The 17,992-nt window shown below is 34.8% G+C and overlaps 1 protein-coding gene across 1 annotated transcript in view; it reads left to right on the forward strand.

Moving 5' to 3' along the window:
• The window catches only part of NUP62CL (nucleoporin 62 C-terminal like), a 128,681-nt gene that overhangs the window by 6,984 nt on the left and 103,705 nt on the right, over positions 1-17,992 (forward strand). The window contains 4 exon segments of the mRNA XM_077145817.1: positions 10,402-10,475; positions 10,766-11,048; positions 12,085-12,149; positions 12,152-12,454. Coding sequence (XP_077001932.1) covers positions 10,777-11,048; positions 12,085-12,149; positions 12,152-12,454 — 640 coding nt within the window. The 5' untranslated portion in view covers positions 10,402-10,475; positions 10,766-10,776.

The following is a 17,992-nucleotide window of genomic DNA, read 5'->3' on the forward strand; positions in this document are numbered from 1 at the left end:
ATAGCAGTGGACCCCAAGATCGAGGGATCAGCCTATTGATTTGCTTGTCCCCACTGCTTGTGAGAATATCAGAAATTCTTTAAATGAGGAGGTTGAATATTTCTTCCTTTCTTCCCAGTTACTCAATGAGACTTTGCAAATACTTCTTTATTCACTGCCCAAATTACTCTGGGATATATCAGGACATCACACTAACCTGGACAAACCAACAAGATCTCACGCCCTATTCAAGATTCCATGTCCTTATGCTGTTCAACTAAACTAACCATACAGGTTAAGTTAGGTAATATGTTACCCAAAATATAAATTTTGCAGCAAATAAACATCTCTCCCTTTGGTCTCACTTAGAAGTTGAAAACTTTTAAAATATGGGCGATATCATCCTTTCCCCTTTATTCTGATCTATCCCAGTCCTATCCAGATCAGCTTCATTCATATCTCTAGTTGTAGTCTGATCCCTTTTTCAACTTTTTAAACAGTTCCTGTATGGGGTACTGCTGACTTTCATAGCTTCAGAGCTCTAACTCTGAGTCTCGGGTGTCACATAAATACCAGAATTTTCTGGGAATGACCAGGTTATATACAAACAGCTCAGTATCTCAGAATTTAAAAATAAAAGTTACAATTCCTGAATATATGTGACAGCTGTAAGAGCTTATAATCTAGGACCCTCTAAAATAGACCCCAACCTGGTAACCCATGCTCTGGACTTCAGTTCACTGAGTTTTTATATTATAATTAGTTCATATGAGTGAAGCGTGATAATATTTGCCCTTTTGTTTATGACATTTCATTCAACATATGGTCCTTAAGGTTCATTCACCTAGTTGCATGCCTTACAATTTCATTCCTTCTTGCAGCAGTAGTCCCTTGTATGTATATATCACAGTTCCCTTTTCTATTCTTCAGTTGTTGTACTCTTAGGCCACCTCAATTCATTGTAAATCCCAGATATTGCTGCCATAAACACCAGTGTGTGCATAATTCAATAAAATTACAAAAATAACAATTATGCTTATTTTTCAAAAGCAAATATTTTATTGCTTTTTTGTTGTTGAGAGATGGTCTGGAAAAAGTGAAGACATTTTCTTTCTTTTTAAATTAATTTTTAAATTTTTTAAAAAAATATAACAACTAACACAAAAATTCTTAACTTTTGCTCATTCCATTCTACATGTATAATCAGTACAATATAATCACATAGTTGCATATTCATCATGATGATCATTTCTTAGAACATTTGCATCAATTCAGAAAAAGAAATAAAAAAACAAAAAAGTTCATACATACCATACCCCTTACCCCTCCCTTTCATTGATCACTAGCATTTCGATCTAAATTTAACATTTGTTCCCCCTATAATTTATTTTTATTCCATATGCTTTACTCCTCTGTTGATAAGGTAGATAAAGGGAGCATCAGACACAAGGTTTTCACAATCACACAGTCACATTGTGAAAGCTATATCATTATATACTCATCTTCAAGAAACATGGCTATTGGAACACAGCTCTACATTTTCAGGAAGTTTCCTACAGCCTGTCCATTACATCTTGACTAACAAGGTGATATCCATTGAATGTATAAGAATAACCTCTAGGATAACCTCTCAACTCTGTTTGGAATCTCTCAGCCATTGACACTTTATTTTGTCTCATTTCACTCTTCCCCCTTTTGGTCCAGAAGGTTTTCTCAATCCCTTGATGCTGCGTCTCAGCTCATTCTAGGATTTCTGTCCCACGTTGCCAGGGAGGTCCATACCCCTGGTTGTCATGTCCCACGTAGACGGGGAGGGCAGTGAGTTTGCTTGTTGTGTTGGCTGGGGATAGAGAGGCCACATCTGAACAACAAAAGAGGTTCTCTTGGGGGTGATTCTTAGGCCTAATTTTAAGTAGGCTTGACCTATCCTTTGTGGGGTTAAGTTTCATATGAATGAACCTCAAGATTGGGGGCTCAGCCTATAGCTTTGGTTGTCCACACTGCTTGTGAGAATATCAAGAATTCAACTTAGGGAAGTTGAATTTTCCCCCTTTCTCACATTCCCCGAAGGGGACTTTGCAAATACTTTTTTATTTACTGTTCAAATCACTCTGGGATTTATCGGGGCATCACTCTGGACAAACCAACAAAACTTCATGCCCTACTCAAGGTTCCATGTACTTATGGTGTTCAATTAAGCTGTCTACATAAGTTATATTAGGAAATGCACTAGTCAAAATATAAATTTTGTACCAAATAAACATTTTTTGTTTTAGTCTTACATGAAGTTAAAATTTTAAAATATTAATTATCATCTATTTTCAACACCCTGCAGTAATGACATTCCTTTGTTCTTCCTCATGCAAAAACATTTTTTAAATTTGTACATTTAGTCACTATCATTATACACTCTAGGCATTTCTGGATTATACCATCTCAGTCTTTATCGTCTTTCTTTCTGATTTCATTTGTGCCTCCAGCCCTCCTTCCTCTGTCATTCTCACATTCAGCTTCATTCAGTGTTTTAACATAATTGTATTATAGTCAGGTAGTATTGTGCTGTTCATTTCTGAGTTTTTACATTCAGTCCTGTTGCACAATCTGTATCCCTTCAGCTCCAGTCACCCAATATCTTACCCTATTTCTGCCTCCTGATGGTCTCAGTTACCAACGAAATATTCCAAGTTTATTCACTAATGTCAGTTCATATCAGTGAGACTATACAGTATTTGTCCTTTCGTTTCTGGCTAATCTCACTCAGCATATTGTTCTTAAGGTCCATCCATGTTGTTACATACTTCATAACTTTATTCTGTCTTACAACTCCATAATATTCCATTGTATGTATATACCACAGTTTGTTTAGCCACTCAGTGAAGACTTATTTTCAAAGATAAAATTTATTAAATACTAGCCAGATTTATTTTTCCTTGTAAAATGGTAGTTTTGAGGTCTTTGAATGACTACTTTTATTACTCACATGCTTATAAAAGGTTTTTATGAATATCATGCTTCAGAAGTTTCCGGTTTTGTTTCTCTACTTCCCCCCAAATTTTGCCCTCTCTTGCCACCCACCCCCCATCCTATGCTCTCTTCGTTCCTTCCTAGACTCTCCAAGATTCTCCTTCTCTTGAGTCCTTCCTCTTATAGCTCCTGTGATGCCTCTCAGTTTTGTAAAGGCTAAAGTCTTTCACTGAGAATGGGACCTGTTTATTGAAGTAGACATGGCGAAATAGCACTTCTATTTTTGTATTTGGAGATTGGACCTTAATTTGGGGATTTTTTAAAAAGCTTTTTTCATAGCCCTTAAAGTAAGTTTCTGAACCTATGGTTTTGAGAAGTTAGTATGAAGGGAAAAGAAAGAACTTAATGTGAAAGATACTAAGTTATACAGGTTAAGATGTTTAATATAAACTCAAAACCAATGGACCAGTTTCAATTGCCTTATATTTTATTTTTGGTGTAAAATGAAGCAATCACCATTACATGTGTGTGATCCCTCCCTCTTTCCTTCAAGATAGCTGTGCTAATACTTCGCTTCTTCCTTTCCCTTTCTCTTTGAGGACTCAAACAGAATTTAAACATTCGTAACTCAGTTTTTACTTCCAGAGTTGGTAGCCACAACTATCAGCAGATAATAAGGTCCCTACCATGATCTGGGGCTTAGATTTAAACTTTCTTCTTCAGTCCTTTTTCTGGAAGGCTTTATATCTTGTGGAGAAAAGGGTTTTGTCCGTGAATCTGTACTTTTTCTTTGTTTCTCTGCCTGTCTCCTAGTTCGGTAATTGATATAATACAGAACCATATATATTGTTACAGGTTGCTGTTTATAGGAATGGTTTTATAACATGACCGATTGTGTGAATTTTCAGACCAGATCTTTTCCTCATAATCTTGGGAAGGTAGAGCACCTTTGTGAGACTTAGTCGTTGTCCAGTACCACCAAGGTACTTGTTAGAGGGAGTGTTTCCTCTGAGGAAGAATAGTCTCTAGTCTATGTGTCTCCAAGAAGGTAGGAAACTGTAAAATAAATTATGTGGCTGAGCTTGTTATAGCCACCTCTTGATAGTCATTTTTCATGTAATGTAGGTGAACAGTAGCATGAATCATTCAAAAAATCATTTATACTTTGTGACACAGAAGTTCCTAAACATTTATGCTGCCCAGGCTTGAACTCCTCTCATTTGTGGCTTTTGAGATGCAGTAGATATATTTTGCTAATGATGCCTTTCTTAAGCTAATATTACAATGGAAGTATTGTGTCCCAACTTCTTCACTTACTAGTTGTTTGACCTTGGAAAAGTTATTTAGCATCTCAGAGCCTCAGTTTCCTTAACTATAGAGTGAAGATCAAAATACCTTTGGATTTGTTGTAAGTAATTAAGGAATATAAGGCATTTCAGATTCAACAAATACTTCGTTTTGTCTTTTCCTCTTTATATTACATAAGAGAATCACAGACTTGAGTGGTAAAGTGATATGTCCTGAAATGACCTACTGTCATTTATTCTAGATCATATTTCCTACCACCCAGAATATATCTAGTATTGATGAATCGTGGTAGGCTTAGTACACAGAGGAGATCATTTGCATGTTGACAAATGAGATAGACACACAGTAATTTTTTTGAATCATAATTTGAAATCCAATTTATGTTCACTCTCTGGGCCAGCTAAGAGAGTGTTCCATAAATATCCCTGATTTGCTTATCCTTCACTTACAGTAAGGAGAACTCTAGCATTATATTTTGGAAAGCTTTCACATAGCACTCTACATTAAATTAAATTAGATGTGTAGAGAGCCCTTTATAAACTGTGAAATAATGTATAAATACAACTTATTTAAAAAAAAATATTTTGGTTGGTTACTTAGTGAAACTGCCAGAATTTTAGAGGTGAGGAAACAGGCCCCAATGCGTTTAGGTGACAAGCACAATCTGATATGCATCAGAATCCAGTGAATTTTTCTCTTCCTATCCATTGTTCAGGTCTTTTAGTTAGTTCCATTTAGGCTGGACCTGCCCATTTTCAGGAGCCTTTCCAGTGAGCACTGAGATTGATTCCTTTGGGCCTAGAGGATTTGTACAGAAGCCCTTTACTGTCTAGTATTTCTTTCTTTGAACATGTATGCCTGCATTAGGGTGTCTAAGACAGAACTATAAGCTGATCTCAACATAAAAAGCTGTTGTTTTGTCAACTTTAAGCCCTTTTGGGTAAGCAGTGTGGGTAAGGAAAGATCATTTAGAGGATTGATAGAGATTGGCTAGAGGAATTCATCAATGACAGAGATTGGTATTCCTATTCTTAGTCATTAATAGGGAGTATAGACCTTTTTTCCATTTTTAAAAATACGCGAATAGGCTGTGTTCTGCAGTTTGAAAAACACTAGCCTAGATAAAATAATGTGAGGGTGGGAGGGGTATCCAGAGGGAAGCTACAGTGTTTGTTAAAGAACGATAGAGACTACTACTTTGTCAACAAAGCCTAACTTTAGGCTTTGTTAAAAAAAAAATTAAGGTCTGTGTGTTATAAAAAATAATTCAAGGGAAACTCATACAAATTAATGTAAATAGGCTATATAACTTTGAAGCATGGAAAAATAAAGGAAATAAAGAAAAATCCCATTGATCCAAAATATGCAGAAAATGATAAAAGATATATACAACATGACAAATAAGAACACAAAATAAGATAGTAGAATTAAGTCCAATTGTATCTGTAGTCACAATAAATGTAAAAGGTTAAACTCAACTACTAAACTCACTCAAATTGGATTTAAAAATTTTCAGCTAAGTTAATTACAAAAACCACACTTAAAATGACTCAGAAAGTTAAAATCTGCATTGCCAGCTTTACAGTTTAAACTTGTAATTTGAATAAATATTTAATGTTTAAATTGATCTTATATAATCAGATGTCCCTTTTAGTATTATTTTAGAAGCGTTGAGAGTGTTTTGCCTAAAGTACAATTTATTGGGAGAAAACTAGATTTTACTTTTATGAAACTTGTAAGTCTTTCATGAGACATATATTTTTCTTGAATTAAGTTTTGTGTTTCTAGAACAAATAGGCTATCTAAAAAGGTGTTTGAGTTACTTAAAAGAGGCTTCCTTATCCCTTGGCCTAATTATGGGGGGGTGGTTCCTATTATCAAACACAAGTGCACTGAATCTTCAAGGGTCTCCCTTCATGAGAGAAAAAGCACCACATCTGTGCAAGTTTCTGAACACTTCCTGCTTTCAGGCACCAGAGTTGCCTAAACCAGTCAACTTCTTGCCAAAGGAAAACCACTGCTGGGAAGACGATGCTTCCTGGAAGTTGTGATCTCCTGGAACAAATGGGCAGAGGCCTTTACATGGGCGTTTCTGGGGATGAAGCCACAAGCACATGTGCAGTACATGGGGCCACTATATAATGAAATTGATTGTGGACATTTTATAGGAATTTTATGCAGATGTTGGTCCTCAAAAGCTACAAACCAAAATAAAATGTGTTAGGGAAAAATGACATAGAAAGCTTGAAAACACAGGGATGGAAAAAAGATACACTAGGCAGATATCAAACAAAATAAAACTGGTTAGGCAACATTAATGTCAGATAAAATATGGTTTTAGGCAATTTAGTATTAAAAGTGACAGACGTTTCACACCAAGAAAAGGGAAATATCTACCAAGAGACTATGAACTCTGCCCCTAACAACATAGTCTCGAAATACATAAAGCAAAAAGCAATGGAATTATAAGGAGAAACTGACAGTCCATACTAATAATGGGGAACTTTTTTTAACACCTTTGTCAGAAATTGAGCACAATAGATTTAAAAATGAAAAAGGATATGAAAGATTTAAGATCTAAATGAGGTGGCTAGAAATGTTAATTCTAAGTTCTTAGTGACAAACATGGCATTTTTATTCCAGAAAGATGTATTTTTGTTTTATTTTCCAAATTTCTAAAGTAAAAAATTTTTAAAGGTACATTCTTCATTTAATAAGAAGATCCTTAAAATCACTTCCAAAAGAGTAGAAAGTCAACAAATGTGCAAGAGAACAAGAAGAAAATTCCATCTTTTGATGGCTACCAGAAGACTTTCATTTGGCTGTCAATGTGATATTGATGACAATACTTAAATCTGAAAGTATTTGCAATTTCTATTACAATATCAAAACCATGGCTTGATAGCAATGCTCAAGAATTTTTCTATCACCATTTATAATCTCAAGAGAGTGATACCCCTGGAATCATAACAGTAAATACAGCAAGTACTCTTAGTCTGCTCAGAATGCCTTTCTGTGCCTTCTAGAACTGAGTTATTATACTTGAAATCACTATTTGGAGCTCACATTTAAAAATTTTTATGAGGTGTATATGACTTAAAAATAAGCATGTCATACCCATGCACTTTCCAAACAAAGAAAGAAAGAGACAAATAAAAACTCAACAAATGGGGCTGCAATAATGGGATACTCACATGGAAAAAGAATGAAATGTGACCCCGCCATACAGCATAGAAAAAAAATAAGCATGTCATAGCTAATACATTCAGATAAATATTGTCCTTCAGGGTTATTCTTGGGAAGGTGCTTCACTTATACCCAAGAGAGTAACACTACTCAAAAATGCTGTATTTCATCAATTATAAGAGGTACATTTTTTAATATGTTAAGATTTCTGAAATTGAAATGAATCTTAACAGTTGACAGTATCTTAGGATCATTTTTGGCCAGGTGGCAGTTGTAACATAATAGCTGTTCTTGCGTGCAGGTAATAACCAGAATCTCTGTAATCAAAATCAATGGCTTTTTTTTTAACTGCAAATTTAATATTTTATTTGAACCCATACCATCAAGGCCTGAGGCTGCTAGTAAACAGTTGATCCAAACAACTGTGTGATTCTTCCAGAATGTTTGTTTCTGGAAGAGGAGATGCGACACATGCTCATCTGGGTCAGACCCAACCAGTAATAAGAGTTTAACTAAAATAGCTGACAACATAGTGAATGGGAAAGTACAGAATTGCAGAACCATGTGAACCCCCTGGGACCTAAAATATTGGAGGAGCCCACATTTCTTTCAGGCTCTTACTCCATGAACTCCACCTGGCATTCATAGACAACATTGAAAAAAGCCCTATGAAGTGTCCACTGTGCTGCAGACCTCGGGGAGGGGAACAGCAGCCATGCAGGCAGGACAAAATCCACTGGCATCTGTCTCCTCTATCTTAATAAGGGAAGGGAATTAACATTGTTCAGTTTAGAATGTTTGGTGAACATTCATTGCAGCTGGGAGAAGGGAACAGGGGATGAAAAACCCTACTGTTGGGGAGGAGCAGGATTATGTACACACTGCAAACTGCCCCTAAGAGTGGAGCAGAGAGAACTGAGATCACACCTCGAGACCCAGGAACAGGGTGTATGCCTTAGTCAAAACGATAAAAAGCTCAGCCACCACCATTACCACCTCCCACTGCCAAGTTGAAAAGCATCAAATAGCAAGTAACAGTGAAATGTTGCTGGGAGAAGGACAAGAGAGGTATGAGAACATGCAACAAGACTTGGGCATACCACAACAGGAAGACCTAAAGCTCAAAATCAAACCAACATTGCTCTGTAAACCACCACCCCTGCCCCCAAACTAGGCACAAGCTGTTATCTTCGGGAATATAAAGGGTAAGCACAGCAACAACAAATCACAAACCTAGCCCAATTCCTAACTAGATTAATGCAAGCTACTACAATAAAGACCTAACAAAAGGAAAGGTGTACTTATTTCCAGGCAAAAAAATTATCTGTTTTAGTCTCTTCTGTCCTATACATGTCCAATTTTCAACAACAAAAAATTATGAGGCATACAAACACTCAAGAAAAACTGCCCAATCTCAACAGACAGATAAATCATCAGAACCTTACTTACATATGATACAAATAAAAATCAGTGGTTTTTGATAGACAGGGGAGGAAGTGTTGAATCAGAGTTATTGATGTTCCTAAAGTGGGAGTCAAAAGTTGGCTAGCCATATATGTTTGCAAAGCTGGCTTAAGGCACAGCAAAAATAACTTTTGGCTCTCTTATGAGTTCTTTTAAGAAATGCCCTAATGGCACAGAAGATATCAAGACATTTTAGTTTAAAATTGGATTCTGAATGTGAAGTTTAAAGATACTTTGTTAGGTTCTTTTTTCTCAATGCGTGCATTTTTTATTAAAAATCTATGTCTGTGTTAAAAAGAGATCTTTCAAAAAGTATAAAATACAAGTTTTCAGTGTTAAGAAATTGTGACAGGTAGATTTTTTTTTTCCCTGCCCTAGTGGTGCATAAAGTAATGGGGCTCTAAGAGTTGATGAATTTTTTTTTTTGAAATGGTTTATTAGAATTGCCTTTCAGAGCTAGTGTGTCAAAATTAATTTTTTGTTACATTTCTTTTTATTAAGCTTAGCTGGAATAGAATTAAATTAGTTTAAAATATTTTACCCTACCACTTGGGAGATATTATTCCATTGTTTTCTAACATTTATTGTTGCTAACGAAAAGCATGCTGACAATCTTACTGTTACTCCTTTCTAGGTAAATGCTTGTAGGTTTCACAATTTAATCTCTATAAATAATATTCTAGAGTTTCAATATATTGTATGAAAGGAGTGTGTGTTATGAATATTGGTGGGGAGGAATTGCCTGCTTCACTTCATGGTCCTTATAATCTGAGAACTCATTTTTCTTCGGTCTAGTAAACTCATTAATTCTGTGAATATTATTTCCTTCTAGCATTCTTTTTGGATGTATATTGGAGCTTCTTTTTTGTTTTCTCTTTACCTCTTAATTTATCTCTTTTTTCCTATTACTTTATCTGTCTGTGTTCTGGGAGATTTCTTCTGTTCTATCTTCTAATTCACTGATTTTTTTTTTCTCGACAACTGTGCCTAGTCTATTTAAACCTATCTTTTGAGCCTTTTTATTTCTAATACTGATATCCATTTTCTTGGATTTCTTCATTCTTTTTCACATTCACTTGTTTATTTTATGGATGCTGTCCTTTCTTGATCTCCTTGAAATATTAAATCTAAATTTTAATATGCCATTTAGATTGCTTTATTATCTGTAATTCTTTGGATAAGAATTCTCTCATTTTTTTGAGTCTGTTGACAGCCCTTTATGGTATTGAACTTAATTAGATGTTTTTTAATTCTTATCTTTGAATCAGTCCTCTGGGGACTGCTTTTGATCATGTGTAATCTAGGAAGTTACTTCCTCTTCAGTACTGTCATAATTGCCTCTGCCTGAACCCTAAAGGTTTCATCAATTCCTGACCTATTTTATGTAAGCATCATAGTTTGATGATTCCACATCACAAAGGTGATGTAAATTCAAGTCATTTATGCATATCTTCTGTACAGACTTAGAGTTCCCACATCTCCTCATTGTCTTTTTTCCAGAGGCCTCTGCTGCTTGAGGAGCCTGTGGCCTCATATTGTACCCACAATCCAGCATTACATTTCCTGATGTTGAGGTATATGTCTCATTCAAGTCATTCCCTTGGGCTGATCCTCTTCAGCTCTTGCTTGTAGATATTGAATTCCCTCTGTCTGCTACCTGGGAATTTGTCTTTCTTTCTTGAAGATCTTTGCTTTGTATTTCTAAAACTTGTTTTTATTCAGTGATTTTTAACTGGCATTTCTAGGAGTTTGGAGTAAGAGGGAATGATTCTAGTGTGGATTTCATTCACTGGCTTAACTTGGAGGTCTCATTGAAATCTCTAAATTTTTTTTTCCTCCATGCTTCTCTTTTACCCCTTTTTAGGGTTTGGAGTCATGAGCGGGTTTAATTTTGGAGGAGCTGGTACCTCTGCAGGTGGGTTCACTTTTGGCTCTGCAAAGACAACGACCACTTCAACTACGGGTTTTACTTTTTCTACGCCTGTGACAGGAGGGTTTAATTTTGGGACTCCTTCCCAGTCAGTTGCATCTTCTGCCGGCCTGTTTTCGTTCAGTAACCCAGCTCCAACTACACAGACTACAGGATTCAGCTTTGGAACACCATTTGCATCAACTCCTGCCCCAGTGGGAACTGGATTTTCCTTAGGGTAAGAGCAATACAGTTTCTGATTCTTTTAGTAGTTACAAAGGTAATCATCTCTCAAAAACATGCTTTCAATTTAGAACATGGAAAGGGTAAAGAGATTGTATGGCATTTATAAGTCAACTATTTGGAATTATGCCACTCATTGCATTCCCACAATAGTCCTGTTAATTGAAGCCATCTCAGAATTGAGGCACACGGCACACTGAATTATGATTTAGAGTCCCCCTCATTTTATATGAGCCATAGGAGGAGTACTTGCTGAGTTTTAGATCTATATCATCTTAAAATTAGGCTTCTTTCTTATTAAATATCTCTTTCTAGAGAGATCTTTATTGTTCATTGTAATGACCTTGAATATACATCTCATATCTCACATCTCAGAATTTTTAAAGAGGTGCTCTGTTTTTTGCCTTCCTTGGTAAGTCCAGCTGGGCCCAGATGTTTCTTTAAGTAGCACCTGATAGCCTGATGAAAGCTGAGACATTACTTTCTGGAATTCTCCCCTCTTCTATTATAGTTATCTAATAACTTACAATCAAGTGCTAAATAATCTCTCTTAGGAGGGGTAACTTAAATATGGAAGGATTTTTTTTTTGCGTGTGTGAGTCATGAAAAACATCAAAAATTCCTAGGAATTCTATTTAGGGATGCCTCTTGTTTGATTTTGTGATTCAATATCTAAAACACAAACTTACCTTATTTAATAAAGTCTGCCAGACTGCTAGTGTCATGTTGCCTCTACTAAAATCAAAATTTTCTAAACTATTCTTTTCTCATCGAAACATTTTAAAACTTTTTTTTATTTCCTTAGAGTGAATCACATTATGTAACCCTTGTCTGTGATGAGCAAACAGTGATCATAGTCATGTTAATATCTGGCTGTCTTTCCTTCTTCATAAAGGTGAAATAACCTATTGAATGAAATCTAGTGAATTGTTTATATTTAAAATTTAATTTGACAGGAGCTGTGTGTTACTTAGTTGCCATTTAATTTGTCAGAGAACTATTAGATTGATTTTTTTCATTTTTCTATTTAGAATAAATGCACCAAAATTGAACTTGGGCGACACTGCTTTCATGCAACCTACAGTGATTACAGGGGCTGGGATCAGCCCCTTACTAATGCTATAACAAGCAATAGCTCATCAAACCAGGTAACAACATCCACCCCTTTTGCTTTTAGCTCTTTTACCGCCTCTGCTACTCAGTCTGCAACAGCGACAGGGTTCTCATTCATCGGAGGAAGTGCATCTCAGACCGGGAGTACCAGTTTCAATATTGTCTCCATGGGGAATGCAGCTCAACCAACAGCATTTGCAGGATTACCCTTCACTCCAGCTACTCAAGCATCTAGTGGAATTGCTACACAACCAGTTGCTCCCTTCAATCTTGGTGGACAGTCCACGGGTAAGGTTTAAACTCTGCTCTCTAGTGGAGAAGCATAGTATTCAAGATCAATTTTGAGATTTTTATTTGATTGACTCAAATCTAAATGTGGTCACTTTTCTTTTTGGGGATTAGTGGTATTGATGAATATTTTAGAAGTTAAATATAAACTGTTCCTGGTTTTGCACTTTTAGGTTAGAATCCAGAAATGTTTGTTTTTGAAAAAATTGCAACTTTCTGAAAAGTACTAGTCTAGATATATTGGCATTTAATAATAATAGAATTGTACTGAAATGTTTTATGCATTTATTTAATCAATGTTTGGGTTTAGCAAATACATTCTTATCTACAATCTGTTTTTTCCCTCTTTGTAATAATACTTCTGAAATTTATCAGGAGGTGTAATAGAACAGGAAAGTGTATCTTTGGAATAATATAATATTTTAGAGAATATTAAAATATAATGCAGGTTGCCTTGATGATGCCTTGATTTGGGCATTTTCCCAGACTCTAATCCTGAGTGAATAAGCGGGCCATGGTGGCTCAGCAGGCAGAATTCTTGCCTGCCATGCCGGAGACCTGTGTTCAGTTCCCAGTGCCTACCCATGCAAAAAAAAAAGAAAAAGAAACATCTTACATGCCATATGTGGTTAACAGTTTTCAAATAATCAGGATTCAGTAAAAACACATTTAATCTATATTGAACGTTAATGAGAAGACATTTAGGATCTTGCTAAGCTAAAATGCAATTTGTAATGACTTCTGTTTATTGTTGATTCCTTAAATCTTTAGAAATTTGGGAATATGCTTAGTGGGATGTTAATACTTTCTACTTTTTAATACATTTTATTAAATTAGGTATTCATAGTCATGATTTATGAGCTTTTGGAAATAACCAGAAAAGAAAATTTTTAAAAAAATTTAGCTGATATAGGAATAACTTATTTATAATTTGTAGTAGTAATTATGATAACTTTTATATGGCATTGTAGGACATAGGAGATGAAATGTAGCGTTGAAATAATTATGGTGCTAGAATTTTTGGTCACTGCATTAGGGAGTCATCATTTTAATCATGCACAAATGGGTTTTTGAGCTTTCAAATAATGCCTATCTGTTATTAAAAGAAATAACTAGGAAATAAATGTTTGCTAATAATGTAATTTTACTAGCTCTGTGACCTTGGCAAGTTACTTTTAATCTCTTAACTTGTATCTGTAAAATGGAGATAATAGCAGCAACTACTTCATAGGGTTGTTTTGAGGATTAGATACGTTAATAGAGATAAAATGTTTAGAACCTTGCCTGGGATGTTACAGACAATAAATGTTAGCGATTATTATTGCTCTTCTGAAAGTGTTCATTTCCCTGCAGTGTTGCATACTTTGAATGTTATCCCTTTTTTTTAAGCTTTATTAGTTTAACAATGAAAATGGTATCATTATCATCTTTATTTACATTTTCTTAATTACTAGTGAGACTGAATTCTTTTCTAATTATTTATTGATTAATTGTATTTTTCTCTGAGTTTGTGTGTGTTTAAAAGTGCAAAAGAATTGCCTGTTTGTAGTCTTTGCTCAGTTTTCTAATATGGGGTGTTTTAGTTTCCTAGGCTGTTTAAGCAAATACCATGAAATGGGGTGGCTTAAACAATGGGAATGTGTTAGCTTATCATTTTGAGACTAAAAGAAAATCCAAATCAAGTTATCATCAAGGTGAGTCTTTCTCCCCAAAGACGGTGAAAGAGTGTCATTCTGGGGCTGGCTGCCAGCAATCCTTGACTCCTTTTTCACATGGCAAGACACATGGTGGCATCTGGTCTCTCCATTCTCTTTTGGATTTTGTTGATTTCAACTTCTTACTTCCTGTAGCTTTCTCTCTCTCACGTCTGAATTTGTTCCACTTATAAAGGACTCCATTAATAGGAGCGACACCCATCCTGATTGGGCTAGGCCACATACGTCTTAACTGAAGTATCCTCATCAAAAGGTCCTATTTAACAATAGGTTCACATCCATAGGAATATAGTAAATTTAAGAACGTATTTTTCTAGGGTACATACAGCTTGAAACCACCTCATGGTACTTAACTGTTTCTCATTGATATGCAGTTGCAATATCTTAACCCTTTGATGCATGAATATGAAGTATTTTTCTCAATTTGTTTGGATTTTTATTTTTCTTACACTTTTGTAGATATCTAAAAGATTTTCGTTTTTAAATTTTGAGATGATTGTAGATTAACATGCAGTAGTGAAAAATAATGCAGAGATCCCATGTGCCCTTTACTCAATTTCTCCCAGTGGTAACATCTTGCAAACCATAGTACAATATCACAACCAGGATATTGATGTTGATACAGTCAAGATATAGAACATTTCCATCACCAAAAAATTCCATCATTTTGCCCTTTTATAGCCATATCTACTTCTCTCATGTCCCTATACCCTCCTTAATCCCTGGCAATTTACCAATCTTGTCTCCATTATATAGTTTTGTCATTTCAAAAATATTATATAAATGGAATTACACAGCCTGCAATTTTTTTGGATTGGCTTTTTTTTTCCAGTCAGCATAATTCTCTGGAGTTTCATCCACATTGTTGTGTGTATCAATTGTTCATTCTTTTTCATTGCTGAGTAGTATCTCTTGCTATTGTTTAACCATTCACCTGTGGAGGAACATTTGGGTTGTTTCCAGTTTTTTGCTAATACAAATACAACTGTTATGAAGTTTTGTATTTAGGGTTTTGTGAACAGAAATCTTCTTTCTCTGGGATAAATGCCCAGGAGTGCAATTGCTGGGTTGTATGTAGTTGGCAGGTTTTGTTTTATAAGAAACTGCCAGACTAATTTGCCATAGTGGCTGTACCATTGTATATTCCCATTGGCAATGTATGGGAGAACCAGTTTGTCCACATCTTCACCAGCATTTGGTATTATTATTATTTTTTTATCTTCTGATAGATGTGTAGTAAAATCTCATTGGGGTTTTACTTTGTGTTTCCCTAATGGCTAAAACTGTTAGACATCTTTTCATATGCTTATATCCTCTTTGGTAAAATGTCTCTTTGTGTCTTTTTTTTTTTTTTTGCGTGTATGTGTGTCTTTTTTTAATTAGAAGAAAAAGCATCCAAAATAAGGATGCATTAAATAGCTCCTCTTTATTTAAGAATTTGAATAATATCAATAGATAATATTGTTATACAAAAGACAGAAATGCTGTTCAACTGATATATTTTTTCTATTGTTAAAAATAAGTGTTTCTTATTTTTTTCAATGATTATGATGCTGTATTTTTAAATTTTGGTGTCCACGTGTTCATTGCTAGTATATATATAAATGCAGTTGTTTTATGTATATTTCTACCTTGCTAAACTCACTTATTCTCGGAAGTTTTTTGTAGATTTCTTGGGATTTTCCAAGTAGACAAACATGTCTTCTGCAAATTTAGGGACAACTTTATCTCTTCTTTTCTGATATGGAAGCATTTTCTTTTTCTGGCCTTACTTAGTGCAGTGACTAGAACTTCCAGTACTATTATGGTTGAGAGTTATGAAAACAGGTATACTTGCCTTGTCCCTGATCTTAGGTGAAAAGCATTTAATCTTTCCCGTTAAGTATAATGTTAGCTGTTGGGATTTTGTAGATTTTCTTTACCAAGTTGAGGAAGTTCCCTCTATTCCTGTGTTTCCTGAGAGTTTTTTTTATCATGAGTGGATATTGGATTTTGTCATTACCTTTTTCTACATTGATTCACATGATCATGCTATTTTTCTTCTTTATCCTGTTGATATAGTGTATAACCTGGATTCATTTCCAAATATCAAGTGGACTTTGCATCTGTGGAATAAATCCCACTTGGTCATAGTGTATAATTCTTTTTATATATTTAGTGATGAATTCTATTTTCTAATATTCGGTTACATAGTTTTGCATTTATATTCATGAGGACTATTGGTCTGTAGTTTTCTTTTTTTATATATTGTCTTTGCCTCACTTTGGTCAGGGTATAATATTAACTTCATAAAATGAGTTGGGAACTACTTATTTTCTAGTATTTCCTGAAAGAAATTCTTCTTTAAACATTTTGTAGAATTTTCCAGTGAATTCATTTCGGCCTGGAGTCTTTAAATTATGAATATAACTATTAGCTATAGGCCAATTCAGATTATTTATATCATAATGTGAGTGAGTTGTGGTAGTTTGTGTTTTTCAAGGAATTGATCCATTTCATCTAAATTATCAAATTTGTGAGCATAAAGTTTTCATGTCCTTTTTAAAATATATTTTTACTGAGAAATATCCACACATGTACAGTTCAAACATATTATGAAATCAATGGCTCATAATATCATTACATAGTTGTGTATTCTTCACCATGATCATGTTTAGAATATTTGTATCACTCCAGAAAGAGAAATAGAAAGAAAAAAAAGAACTCATCTATCCTATACCCTTTCTTTTCATTTACCCACATTATTTCAATCTACTCAATTTTCCCTTTGTCTCCAATTATTTATTTATTTTTTTATCCTCATTTTTTAACTCATCTGTCCATAACCCTGTATAAAAGGAGCATCAGACACAAGGTTTTCACAATCACACAGTTACGTTGTAAACATTTTATCTTTATACAATCATCTTCAAGAATCAAGGCTACTGGAACACAGCTCTACAGTTTCAGGTACTTCCCCATAAGCTAAAAGGAGTATCTATATAATGCGTAAGAATAACCTCCAGGATAACCTCTTGACTCTGTTTGAAATCTCTCAGCCACTGAGACTTTATTTCTTGTCATTTTGTTGTCTGCAGATTCTGTCATGATATTCCCTGCTTTTTGAAATTTGTGTTTTTTCTCTCTATTTGTAGATCTCTTCATTTGTAAGTCTTGGTAAAGGTTTGTTATTTTTTTTTACTTTTACCAAGAATCAATTCGTTTCAATGAGTTTCTCTATAGCCTTTGTTTGCAGTTTCAGATTTCTGCTTTTAAGTTTACTGTTTTCTTTCTACCTGCTTGAGTTTAATTTGCTCTTTGTTTTTTAGATTCATGGGGCAGGAGCTTAGATAATTGATTTGGGACCTTTTCTCTTTTCTCATGGGTGCATTTAATCCTTTAAATTTTTATGTCAGTACTGCTTTAACTGTGTCCCACAAATTTTGGGGGGGATGGTGCATGGTCTGGGAATTGAACCCAGGTCTCCTGCATGGAAGGCTACCATTCTACCACTGAACCACCCATGCACCCTGTGTTCCACAAATTTTTGTATAATGTATTTTAATTTTCATTCAATTCAATATATTTTTTAAAATTTTCCTTGAGACTTCTTTGACCCATGGGTTGTTTAGTTTCTAAGTATTTGTAGATTTTCCTGTTACCTTTTTGTTACTGATTTCTAGTTTGATTCCGTTGTGGTTGGGGAACACAATCTGTATGATCTCAATTCTTTTAAATTTGCAAGACCTGTTTTATGGCCCATGAAATATCTTGTATATGTTCCATGAGCATTTAAAAAGAATGTTTGTTCTACTGTAATTGGTGAAGTTTCTATAAATGTCGG

The sequence above is a fragment of the Tamandua tetradactyla genome, chromosome X (genome assembly GCF_023851605.1).
Source record: "Tamandua tetradactyla isolate mTamTet1 chromosome X, mTamTet1.pri, whole genome shotgun sequence".
NCBI classification, from domain to species: domain Eukaryota; kingdom Metazoa; phylum Chordata; class Mammalia; order Pilosa; family Myrmecophagidae; genus Tamandua; species Tamandua tetradactyla.